The sequence below is a fragment of the Maniola jurtina genome, chromosome 12, assembly GCF_905333055.1.
Source record: "Maniola jurtina chromosome 12, ilManJurt1.1, whole genome shotgun sequence".
In the NCBI taxonomy this organism is placed as follows: domain Eukaryota; kingdom Metazoa; phylum Arthropoda; class Insecta; order Lepidoptera; family Nymphalidae; genus Maniola; species Maniola jurtina.
This window is the reverse complement of record NC_060040.1, coordinates 11,792,764-11,806,640: the sequence shown is the minus strand read 5'-3', so window position 1 is coordinate 11,806,640 and position 13,877 is coordinate 11,792,764. Positions and strand designations below refer to the sequence as shown.

Genomic DNA, 13,877 nt, shown 5'->3' with positions numbered 1-13,877 from the left:
TGTGGTGTACAAATATTTTACAATGTTATCCGCGTATAACAAAGTGAGAGTGAAAAATGCCAACTAGATTAAGGAAAACATCATGCATTATGTCACAACGGATCTTAATTCAGCAAAGGCTGAATTAATTCAATTATTTCGCACAAAGTTTATCCTAGCATGTAGTTATGGTACTAATATATTATTATTTTTAATAATTTGACAAGCAAAGATCCATACTAATATTATAAATGCGAAAGTGTGTCTGTCTATTTGTCTGTCTGTTTGTCTGTCTGCTACCTTTTCACGGCCCAACAGTGTATCCGATTCTAATGGAATTTGGTACAGGGTCAGCTTGTATCCCGGGGACGGACATAGGCTACTTTTATGCCGGAAAACCAAAGAGTTCCCACGGGATTCCTAAAGACCCACCCGCTTAACCGATTTGTATGTTTGGTACCGAGGTAGCTTACGTCCCTGTTATTGATAAAGGCACCTTTTTATCCCGGCAAATCAAACAGTTCCTACAGGATCTTTAAAAACCTTAATCTACGCGGATGAAGTCGCGGACATCCTCTAGTTACCATTAATAATAAAAATAACTGAAATCACGCGGACGAGGTCGCGGACTAAAGATAGTTATTATTTGATGGTAGCTTATTCTTCGACATTATGGCAACATTGGTATAATGTCCGCCACCCGTGAGCGAAACGTTCGCTCGATCTCGCTCTGTCGATGAGTTTGGGTGGAAGCCATTTTATTCTTGTGAATGTTAAAAAATATTTTTCGGGATTTCTCGATTTCAAATTAATCGTGTCAATGTGTGCCTACAACAAGTGTCTTTTGTGACGTGCATTCGTGCTGTGAAAGTTGATAATGTTCGTGTTTCAAATCGGTTTGTGTTGACCTGCCCGTTTCTCACACGGACGTACAGGCAGGCATCGATTAGTGCAGACGGCAGCCTCTGACGGCGAATCGAGGCCCTGGAATAGCTAGTGGTGTGCGCCATGGGCAATAATGCTGCCACCGCCAACAAAAAGGTGGATGCCGCCGAGAGCGTCAAGGAATTCCTCGACCAGGCCAAGGAGGACTTCGAGGAGAAATGGAAGAAGAATCCTACCAACACCGCCGGACTGAACGACTTCGAGCGAATAAAAACGCTCGGGACGGGCTCGTTCGGCCGAGTCATGATAGTTCAACACAAACCCACCAAGGAATATTACGCTATGAAAATATTAGATAAGCAGAAAGTCGTAAAGTTGAAGCAAGTAGAGCATACGTTAAACGAAAAGCGTATCTTGCAGGCGATCAATTTTCCTTTCCTCGTAAGCCTTAAGTTTCATTTTAAAGACAACTCCAATCTGTACATGGTTCTGGAGTACGTCCCGGGCGGTGAGATGTTCTCGCACCTCCGCAAGGTGGGGCGATTTTCGGAGCCCCACTCGCGGTTTTACGCCGCCCAAATAGTCCTAGCGTTCGAGTACCTCCACTACCTGGACCTCATCTACCGGGACCTCAAGCCGGAGAATCTGTTGATCGACTCCCAGGGCTACCTCAAAGTGACCGACTTCGGCTTCGCGAAGCGAGTGAAGGGCCGCACGTGGACGCTGTGCGGCACGCCCGAGTACCTCGCGCCCGAGATCATCCTCTCCAAAGGCTACAACAAGGCGGTGGACTGGTGGGCGCTGGGCGTCCTCGTCTACGAGATGGCGGCTGGATACCCGCCCTTCTTTGCCGACCAGCCGATACAGATATACGAAAAAATCGTATCAGGTAAGGTTCGCTTCCCGTCGCATTTCGGCTCGGATCTTAAAGATCTCCTGCGCAACCTTCTACAGGTGGATTTGACGAAGCGATACGGCAATCTGAAAGCGGGAGTGAATGACATTAAGGGACACAAGTGGTTCGCGAGCACCGACTGGATTGCAGTCTTCCAGAAGAAGATCGAAGCACCGTTCATACCTCGCTGCAAAGGACCCGGGGACACTAGCAACTTTGATGACTACGAGGAGGAGGCGTTGCGCATCTCGTCGACGGAGAAGTGTGCGAAGGAGTTTGCCGAGTTCTGAGCGCTCAGATGGAGCCTGCGTGCGGACATTACTTTGCGCAGGAGTGTTGTAATAGTGAATCTTCCATGACAGAGTCGTGGGGAGGCGACATGCCTCTTGCGGGCAGCTTTGGCTGTACATAGACATTGAAGTGCCCGACCAGGCACCACAAGTGTATCAAAGAGTGTAGGTGAAATGATGTAGAACTGACCCAGATATTTTTGTGGCATATGTTCGCTTAGTGCCCTTTCAGTTGGAGTAAACAGATGTGGAGGTGCGTAGCTCCCTCTGGTGATATTCTCGGAGACAAACTGATAGTGTAGCAGTGTTACTGAACCTTATTGTCAGTACTGAGTGTTCTTTTGGTACTCCGTAGTTTGCCTTTGATAGCGTTGGAATGTGGTAAGCTTTAGTCTTTTTTTAATTGTTTTTATGCAATTGAGACAGATTGTGTAACTATTATTTAGGTTTTCTTGTCGCTTATTTAGATTTATAGATCGTCACATCTAATCTTCTCAATTTTCGATAGTATCAAACAGCATGTTCACACCACTACTTTTTTATTACCATAAATTTTTTAAGGAGGAATACAAGAAAGGTTTAGCTGTTTTAAATGTGCAATCAGATTTTACTTTAATTTATATAAAGGTTAATAAAGTTTGTTTTGTTTTGAAAAAACAACACTATACTATTTGACCAAATACTTAATGCAATTTTTTATCCAGGATATTTTTGAAACTCATTTAAACTTGTAAAGTATTTTATGCAGACTAAACAGATTCCTAAAAGGATAAAATTTATAGTTAGTGGTGTATTTTCTGTCACTAATTAAGTCTGTTGTTAGTAATGTTGTTTAGTAAAGTAAAAAAATCTTTAAGTGAGTTTCAAAATGAAATGATGCAAAGATTGCCTTAACGTACAAAAAAAATAACTTGAATCACATTTTATTCATTTATTCATAATACTACTCTAATTAAGTACTATTGGTCAGTGAGTATCTTATAAATCAGATATAAATTCTAAGATAAAGGCAAATCTATTTGTTTAGATATCTTTCTGTATGATTAACATTTAAGTACTGATGAGGTAGTCATACAATATTAATGCATTATGTTCATCTAAATAAAAGAATTAGAAACATTAAAAATTTCAAAAAAATTCAAATTCAAAATTCAAAATATTTTTATTCAATTAGACTTTTACAAGACTTTTATTTACTTAAAGAAAGCTTAGAGGGTTAACTTGGAAGTCAAGAATTTTTATTTACTTAGAACAGCTCAATAAATTTCTATAATTGTTAAATAAATAAGTAACAACAATCAATTAGTACTTCCTCTTTTCTAATCCGAACCGCCAGGATGTGGAACACCCTTCCGGCATCAGTTTTCCCTTCCACCTATAATATGGACGTACCTTCAAGTCAAGAGTGAATAGGCAACTTCTAGGCAAGCACACTCCATCTTAGGCTGCATCATCACTTGATAGCGAGTCTGCAGCCAAGCGCTAGTCTATATAATTTAAAAAAAAAAAACAGTTTTATCATAATCATAATTCATAATTCATTTAAAATCTAACAAAATTACACAAAATACTTTATATATATTTAAAGTTAGTTAAACAAAGAAACATACCAAGTTGGTTAAAGATTTCATCCAGCCTTTACCAAGAAATTACAATGGTTATGTATGTATGTACATACAAATTCTATGTACTGTGTTAAATATGTTTGTATATACTTACAAATTTTTATTTTATTTTCTGTTATTTATTGATACCATAATGTACCCGAGAGAATTAAATAATTCACCCTATTTATAACACTGAATTATAGCCACCAAGCTTGTTTTGACATTGGTTGGTTCTACACTGCTGCTTCACTGAGTGATATTAAAATATTTTTTGTAGAAAACCTTCAATGGATGAAAAATTAATGTCAAACGAGCTCTGTGGCTCTCATTCAGTGTTAGACATTGAGTTAGCGAATGACCTCACAGGTAGACCCCAGCCTCTTTCCCTAGATGACAGATTTATTGTGCTAAGATTTAGTCTAATGCATTTCCACTGAAACGGAGCATGGAGACTGGAGACATGTATCTTTGATATTAATTCAAGTTGTTATTAAGTAGATGAATTTTATCACTTCATCTCTCAATAATCTGATTGGTCGAAAACACACATCTCTGCTCTGCTCGTTTAGTGGAAACACATCCTAAGATTTAATATAGGCATAGGGAAGGAATTACTGGGTTACAAAAATTATGCTATGTGTACAACAACTTAAGTAGGTAATTAATATTCTCAAGATCAAAAGTTTTACTGTCATCTTGCACTGATCATGAATTATAGTCTCTTCCATCTCATGTGACCATTGGTTAAGTATATTAATATCTATCTAGACACAAACTAAAAAGGTAATGCAGAGAAAATATCAGGCGAAAGTTATAAGTTATTCATAATTTGTCTTATTTTGCCATATTTGCTCAGAAAAGATTAGCAAAGACCTTCAAGGTCAAAAGCAATCTTTTCTAAAGTAACTGTAGGTTCTGAAATATAAAAATGAATGTGTGTGTGTTCAAACTTTCAAAGTTCAAACTTTTTACAGTTGTTGTCGGCGTCAAGGTTTTGGGCATACTACTATAAATTTACAATAGATTGCAGGCAACTCGAATCGTTACACAAAAATTAACAGCAAAAAAACTAACCCATCAATCAAAACTAGTCAAAAAGCAAAGAGTTCTAATGTTTTATGTTGCGTTAATCAATCAAAATGTGTTAAAAAAGCTATACAAACAAAATGAAAACAAAAAAAAACTAATCAAAAACAACTTAAGTAATTGATACATTTGACAGACTATATTGCCACCCTTTTTACAATGTTCTCTGCAGAAAGGGATGGCATGACTTTAATGTTTGACAATTTAGATTGCACAAACAAAACACCAATGTAAAACACTTTATCAGTACTTAAAGGGTTAATCATCTACTTTGTTAAATATATTGTACATTGAAAAAGTTATTTTAAGTTTTGACTTTTTGTTATTGCGTTTATTTAAAATATTAATATTGTTGAATCAGCTGATATTTTTGATTAAGGTTTTAACTATATCATTTTAAGTAATTAAGGACGGATCTTTCAATTGCCAAAATATAATGTTTAACTGGGGAAAAATTTTGACAGTTTTTGTATTGGAAGTCGATCTTTCAATTGTCAAAATATGTTTATCTGAGGAAAAATTTTGTCAGTTTTTGTATTGGAAGTCGGTTAAAATTTCAAATGTATTCATCAGTTAAAGTTTATTTGGCGATGGCAAAATCAGTCCTAAAAGAGATTAAGTAATTTATTGTATTTTATTGTAGTTGTGTTCATTTGTGCAATTCGACCTGATTGTGATCTGATGCAAGGATTTGTTTGGGTTTAAGTGTATTGTATAGTTCCTTATTTTGTAGATTTATGTATTGTAATGGTGAGTGAAACCATGTGCGCTGAGCTGTATGCCGTGATCACAGCTTGCATGATCTGATACTTATTCTTTGAGCTTGAAAAACAAAATACATATTACTGGTCACTGGCAATACATATAATCAAGTTTACTGGCAACTTAACATGATGCACACTGATAGCCTATCTATACTAATATTATATAGTATATACACAGTTAAGTTTACTGGATGCGTCTTCAAGTTCCCTACAAACTTGACAGTAAACTTGAATATGTATTTGCCAGCATTACATTATGTTGTATAGAGGTCTATCTGTTAATTATGTCACATATATGGGCACGGGGAAGTTAACAATGGAGAGGCAAAATCATAACTATTGTGATAAGGAATCTAATCAAATCAAAGTGTGGAGGTCAGATATATTTGATAGTGGTCGAGGAGGAGCAGACCTCAAATCATGCATCCCCTTAAACCATACTGGATAAGTTACAAAGAACTAAAAAGTGACTAACTTGTATGAATGATTACAAAGCTTAGAATCGCTTGGAAGTTCAAAAATTTTTAGGTGAACAGGGGCTTTGACTCATAGGGGGATATGAACAAAAATGTGAAGCTTTTCGATTGACACAAAATGACAGTAGATCCAATGCGACTTTACAGAATGGCCTTACAAGTGAGGTTGAGACTATTGGTTACTGTGAGACTATTAATGACATCATTCTGGTGGAGACTATCTATCATAATTCATAAATCATCTATCATAGCCTAGATCGTGAATGCTATGTTAGTACAATGCTTTCTTTTTGATGGCTAGCAGTAATAATTTATATTGCCATGTAAACAGTAAAACAACATTGACAAATATCGACACCTGCAAGGAAAAACATCATATCTCATTTTTCGTAACTTTACAGAACAGCGCGTCTAAAGATTTAAAAAATTCTCATTAATTTCTGTTAAGCCTTAACGCTATCCATCCTTTAAAATGTTTGTCAGCAAGGTACTCGTAAAATCTACAATTTTATATAGTTAGAGTAATTATTCTAGGGTCTTTATTATTTTTTGTGATTTACAATTATTTTCCACTGTATATGAATACAAAATGACATTGTAATTATCAGCATTGTGCTTAAATATTTTCTTTATTTAGTAAAAAAATTGTAAGTTGAGATACAGAGCCTGAGTTACGATGAAAGTTCGCTTAATACGAAAAAAAAAAAACTTGCCGAAAACAAGAGGTACCTATCTTACATTACAAATTTTAGTTACATTACTTTTAGTTACGTAATATTATTGATGGCCGCCTTAGCCAAGTACGTATAACTAAATATGCCACTTTATCATCTTCAGTGGATGCTGACTTTACTATCTTTTTCCACTGGCTAAAATCGCAACGAGACTTAATTTAGAGACCGGGCTGAGCGCAAAAAAAGAGCATTTTTTGTTTACTATGAATATGATTGTAACTCAAAATCGCTAAAAAGTGAGTTACGATGTTTTTCTTTACAGGTGTCGATATGTAAAATATACTTAAGTTAAAAAACTGTGTTTTTGTGACATAATTGATGGATTGCCCTAACTATGCAAGAGTATAAAAAGTAAAGTTTGAATTTGTCAATGTCCATCATTAGATATGCTATCAATAAGTATGAGTTCAACAATTTTGGTTGGTTCAATGCAAGTATAATATTTGATCATAATATGGCAAGTTTATAAAAAAAAGTTTGTTAGCATTAGATGTAGGACTTGAATCCAGGCTGTAATCTGCGTTAAAACTAAGAATAGGAAGTCAATGACCTCTATCTGTCAACTGTTAGAAAATTATGGTTCACTAGGAAAATAATTTGCATGTATAACTTTTTTGTTTCATTTTTAAAATACAAAGACTCAATTGGCAATTTTTTTTTTTCATTTTTAAAGACTTATTACAAAATTAGTTAAAAAATATATTACCAGTCACACGTCATAATATTAAGGCGGAAAGTCGTTCCTATTCTTAGGCTGAGATCTATAGACCACACTTTGACTTTTCTCAGACTTACGACACTGTTAAAACGAGACAGCGTTATACAGCTGGCATAAACCTGTCTCGTTTTAACTGAAAGTTAAGTCTAAGTCTAAGCAAAGTCAAATCTATAGATTTTAACCTTAGTTTCAACGCATTATACAATTATCTACCTAGTTATTTGTAGAGAATTTTACGTGAAAGCATTGTACGCATATGTGGTTATAGTCATTAGGTTAAACATCCTGGGATGGTTACTTAACCAATTTTGCACAGATTATAACATTTATATTAAGTATAATAAGAGTATATATAGTGTGTTACTGACAACTGAATTTATCAGCTCCTTGGATCACTAAACTTTTGTTCAATAAAATCCTCTTAATATATATCACTATGTTATATTGGAAAATGCTAAATCATATCAACCTTTAATCATTAAAATAATCATTCTAAATTAAATTATAGTGTTGTCCAGCAACAGTAGCATTAGTCAGTTAAAACTTTTTTTTTATTAAATTCTAATGCCATTTTTGTAGAACCACAATTTTCAATATTTGTTTTTTTTTTAAATATCATTCAAAACACCTGGCATAAAAGATAAAATATTATACAGGATGTGTTTTAGAGAGGAACTTCATTATAATAAGTACATTTTTTTTAGTTTTTTTTTTTTAACTTAATATTGCACAAGTTAAGGATGGAAAACTCATCGCCTCTAAAAAATATCAACCGCCCTAATTTGAATGCTTTGATATTCTAGTAACTATAGAGATGACTCTGAAATTCATCCTGTTTAATGTAGAGATATGTCATTATTTTGGAAAAAACAATATAGGTCCAGGTAGAGTGGTCGAATTTTGGACTTTGGTGCCATAAAACTTCATTAACTTAAATGGTTTCTATAAAAGCTATGTATAACTTTGCTTATTTGTTTATGCATATACTTTTTGACATTTCCAAATTGAAATTGGCTTTTTCGTTACAGTTGCACCTTGCACTATTACACAAAACTCGAATTAGTCGTAAGGTAAATAATTTCACTAGTATCATTACGTCTAACATAAATGCAATGTTCATTATAATAAAACCAATCTTAAGAATTTTAATGACTAATATTTTAGCTAACATGAAATTTTCGCTAATATCAACTTTTTCAATGTTTTTAGTTTTCGTTGAAAAAAATCTATGAAAATTCGGCAATTTTCATACTATAGGCAGAGTGAACGATAGGTGTACTGTTTGGCTGAGACGGCTCGTGGATTATAGTGACGTTGAATTTCTTGATTTTTATGTCGACTGTCACTTTTTTAGGGTTCCGTACCTCAAAAGGAAAAATGGGACCCTTATAGGATCACTTTGTTGTCTGTCTGTCTGTCCGTCCGTCCGTCCGTCCGCCGTCCGTCGTGTCTGTCAAGAAAACCTGTAGGGTACTTCCCGTTGACTTATAATCATGAAAGGCAGGTAGATAGGTCTTACAGTACAAGTAAAGTACACACCGTCTGAGGCGTACCACTAACAAGGATTATTACCTATCGGACCTCAGACTCCCTGATGTCAACTGTCAACCTTCTTCAACCCGCGCCATTCCTCACGGGCTGTCTCAGTGAAATAAGTATACTTATAGTTCATTATAGTTAATGTATTGTGCCTAGAATGCAGACTTTATAATGCAAAAACGTATCTATAGCCTTGGATGACATCTTGAGATATAGTGGAGCATTAATAATCTAAGATTACTTTCAAGCTATTGTTCACTAGACTTTTATTTTCATTGTCTCTTATATAAGAAATTACTGAGCGTTTTTGTGATAACTCTCACTGTTTCAGCATTGTTTAGTTATACCTATTACCTACCACAATGTTGAGGTGTTTATACTTTATTTGTTAATTTATAGGGATCATGTTAGACCTTCGCGTTCACCCTAACTGTTCCTTTAGTGGCAAGTGTATTTTTTGGATTGGATTTTATATATTTAAGGAATTAATGATGTGTACTTTTCATAATTATCATTGTATATAAAACTAGAGTGATTGTGTCCCCATAAATATTTAGGAGTTTCAAATATCTGCTTGATATCTGCAGATTTTCATTCCATAAGCTTCACAAAGTGCTAACCGTCGACTCATTAGACCAGTGGTTCCCAATTAGACTAACTATTTCAAGTACTGTTTTGAAAATATAGCAATAATACATGTTTGTACCCCCTCCCTCCCCCCGTAGGAGATTCTTTTATTTATTTACTAAGTACTTGTAAGTTTGAAGAATGTTCTCAATCAAAACAAATATAAGTAACTACATCAATGTTTTTTCTGTGTAAGGCCTTGACAAACAAACAAGTAAATTACCGGATCATGTAATATGAACATTTTGACTAGACACATTGACATCGTTGCTAACATTGTTATTGGCCCACTTTACTTTAGCCAAAAGTATAGCAATGGTTGCCAATATAGATGATTTCGATAGTATACTTAATTATCTAGTATATTTATCAAAGTTTCGTAACCTGCGCTCAGTTTGTCGTGATTATCCCTTATAATGGCAGACGGCTGAAATGAAATTAATCAAGCTATCCGTAATCTGTTGTAGTAACGTTGTTAGTTGTCAAAAAAAGACCATTTTTTGACAAATGACAATGTTGCTAACTGCCGAAATTAATAAACAATTCTATCTGTGATCTCTCGGTAGGTTACGTAGCAATGTTGATAGTAATCTATCTCCAGATTAGAGATTAGATTGTTGTTAATTGCCAAGGGATATGCACCGACAAATTGTTTGTTGGAATTTTTGTACCACTAAGTAATTGGGAAACACTGCATTAGACATTCTAATGTGAACATTTTAAAGGCCACTTTGGATATTATAAACATAAGCGTGACCGTATGTGTATTTGCGAGCAGTTTTTTTTTTTTTCAGTGCGAATAGTCAATGTTAAAATGTTCACATCTAGACCTTATATTATATCGAGTGCCTATAGCATTGAAGAATTCAAATGTAAAAAGTCAGTTGATTTCAAATATTTATTTGTCACCATGTATTGATCTTCCATAAAATTACGATGAAATTAAAAATATCGATGTAACAGTAAAACATTTGTTTGATTGCGATCCTATTTACGAGCAACAGGGTCTTGGACTGTAGTAATAAATTGTAATGTTTTGTATTGCGGTAGTTTATGGGGCTAGAATAGAATTAATTTATTAAAGAGAATAATTAAATTAAAAAAAAAACATGATTTACATTTACTTTTAACTTAATAATTAACGTCACGCTTTACGGAAGGCGAACTGACGTTACAAGGCGTAAACGACAATTTTTTATTTTATTTTTTAACATAGAAATATAATATCCATGAATATATTATATACATCATTTTATTACAACAGTTATGAGACCCTATTTATTTCTGGTGAGGCTATTTGTGGGAGCATTGAGATTTTATACGAGGGCTTCACTATCTGATTGGGCTAATGCATGTTTGCTGATGCAAATTGAAGACGTTCATACAACTACGTTATATAGACCTGTTCATTCTGTTCAATATCATAATAAGTATAGTGAAGAGAGTATAATAGATTGTATAATTCTCACCGTTAGCAGTGTAAAAAGTACGGCCTTGGCCCTTGAGAGATGCATTCCGATGTGTTTAATGTGTAATATTTTTGTGTGAAGATGCATTTTTTTTTCACAGTCTAACAGCCAAAATTAATCTGTAATCTGGCGATAAGTTACTAAGCAACAGACTTGTAAAAAAACCATGCCATTTTAACAACGTTGCTGTAACTTATCGACTGATTAATAGATGAATGAAATTATTAAATTGTGACCTAACTGAACTCAGAACTCCAATATCTGGTAGTGGAATTGATGCGTTATAACTTGTATAGTTCGCGACAGGTGAGATGGCAATCCGGGTATGAGGCGCGGGGAGGCCCCGCACACCCACATCGGGTAGATTGGGGGTTGTGCGGGCGTTCCCTCCCCGATTGTCATTTCAACCTGTCGCGTACTATAGAAGTACCTACTTTCTTGTAGTAAGAATATGAAAATAGGAAGATTAAGTATATTTTGAAATATTTTTTTTGGTAGATTGCTATAAATCTTGGCTTGTGTTTCGTAAACGCAATCCGAAAAAACCGGCCAAGTGCGAGTCAGACTCGCGCACTGAGGGTTCCGTACTCGGGTATTTTTTCCAACATTTTGCACGATAAATCAGAAACTATTATAAATATAAGTACATAAAAATAAATATAAATCTGTTTTAGGATGTACAGGTAAAGCCCTTTCACATGATACCACTTGGTATAGTTATCTTATTTTGAAAATTGAAACACATTTTAATTTTTTTTTTGAATGATGTAACCACAAATTCGCGGTTTTCAGATTTATTCCTGTACTTGTGCTATAAGACCTACCTACCTACCAAATTTCATGATTTTAGGTCAACGGGAAGTAGCCTATAGGTTTCTTGACAGACACGACTGACGGACGGACAGACAGACAGACAGACAACAACAAAGTGATCCTATAAGGGTTCCGTTTTTCCTTTTGAGGTATGGAACCCTAAAAAATTTTCAAAAGAAAAATAAAACCGACTTCAAAAACCAAAAACACTAAAAAGTAGAAAATAATTTTTGTTTAGCTACACATGTAATGTACCTAGGTATGAAGTCGAGCGAGCATATTAAAACAAAATTAGAAATCCAAGAGTGAAGCTCGCCCGACTTCATACCTAGGTACATTACATGTGTAGCTAAACAAAAATTATTTTCTACTTTTTAGTGTTTTTGGTTTTTGAAGTCGGTTTTATTTTTCTTTTGAAAATTTTTTATTTCACAATTTTTAGTGGCCCCACTGTACTATAATATGCTATGCCCAGTTAAAACCCTACTGTTTACTAAGCTATTACAGTGATCGCGAGCAATTTGCTCTTATCCATTGAGGAGTTCTGTTCTCCATCTCCGAAGATATTCATCGGATCTTCACCAAATTTATATGGGACCACCTGCACAGTATACCCTTTGAAACAAAAAAAAAATTTTCCAAATCGGTCCAGGGATCTTTGAGTAATCGGGGAACATACATAAAAAAAAAAAAAAAAAGATCCCGACGAATTGAGAACCTCCTCCTTTTTTGGAAGTCGGTTAAAAATTGTTATGTAAATAAAAGGGGTTAGTACATATAGACAGGTAGTGAAAATTTTGCCAAAAATCGATGCGTGTACGAAACGACATACAAGGGCTAATTGTATAGTTACAGTTGAACAGCACATTTGGCAGGCCGGGGCCTATGTACGTGGGGACTGAAGGATAATGTGCGGCTTCCTAATAAAGTGGAATATTCCGCCTGCTCTCATGCCAAACGCCAGATAAAGAACGAATTGTTTCAATTTGCTATCATATAACCAGTTGAGGCGACGTAACTACCTACCGAGTTTGCCTTCCATGAGACAATTTTTCTTATTATTATTATTGGAAGCGACTGTTTCATTTGGTTTTTAGTATAAAAACTTTAGGATGCCTGTGACTTCGTCCGCGTGGGTTTAGGTTATTTAAAACCCCCTGCCAGACGCCTTTAAAGTTTAAAATTTTAGGGGTGTGTATGTATGTATGGTAATGCATGACGTGATTAAAAGTTCTAATATTCTACTACTACTATTCCCATTGATTTTGGAAGCGCCTTGAGTGTTCTGTGACTATTCTGAAGAAAAAGTAAAAAAATTAGACTTTATAGGTACTTTGACGTAACATTTTTAGGGTTCCGTACCTCAAAAGGAAAAACGGAACCCTTATAGGATCACTTTGTTGTCTGTCTGTCGCAGGTTTTTAATTTTCATGGCGGTAATTTTGCAGACGTACACATTTTGTTAAAAATTCAACTCTATCTGTTACGGTGCTCGAGATACAGTCCGCTGACAGACAGACGGTGGAGGCTATAGGGTCCTGTTAGCACCTCTCGGGTACGGAACTCTAAAAATGGCCTCTTTTGTTCAATTAAAAAGGTAGTGAATCTGGTTGTATTGTTCTATTTGCGCGGCGCGGCATTTAATCTGTATCGACAATTTAGTAGTCTGGCGGACGAGAGACGCGCCAAGGTTGCGAGGTCAAATTACGGGATGCCATTAAAATCAGTGGTTTATTTGCAAAAGATTTGTTTAGGTTGCCTGTTTGCGAAATGTGTTTCTTGTGTGTATTATGTTTAACGTGTGGGGGTGATATGCGTCATCATCGTGGATATAGTGGTATAATCCGCATATTTTCTAAAGATTTTTAGGGTTCCGTACCTCAAAAGGAAAAACGGAACCCTTATAGGATCACTTTGTTGTCTGTCTGTCTGTTTGTCCGTCCGTTGTGTCTCTCAAGAAACCTATAGGGTACTTCCCGTTGACCTAGAACCCAT

The 13,877-nt window shown here is 35.2% G+C and overlaps 1 protein-coding gene and 1 long non-coding RNA gene across 2 annotated transcripts; one reads left to right on the top strand and one right to left on the bottom strand.

The window, feature by feature from the left end:
• Nucleotides 1–654: 654 nt before the first annotated feature.
• LOC123870342 (cAMP-dependent protein kinase catalytic subunit 1) lies at nt 655–3,272 on the top strand. Its single transcript, XM_045913600.1, has one exon. The coding sequence runs from the start codon at nt 988–990 to the stop codon at nt 2,047–2,049; it is 1,062 nt and encodes a 353-aa protein (XP_045769556.1). The 5' UTR covers nt 655–987; the 3' UTR covers nt 2,050–3,272.
• A 666-nt stretch (nt 3,273–3,938) lies between these two features.
• On the bottom strand, nt 3,939–10,649 carry LOC123870344. Its single transcript, XR_006797060.1, has 2 exons — nt 7,617–10,649; nt 3,939–7,464 (listed from the first exon to the last, which is right to left on the bottom strand). It is a non-coding gene; the product is annotated as an uncharacterized LOC123870344 (long non-coding RNA).
• Between the last annotated feature and the right edge of the window lie 3,228 nt (nt 10,650–13,877).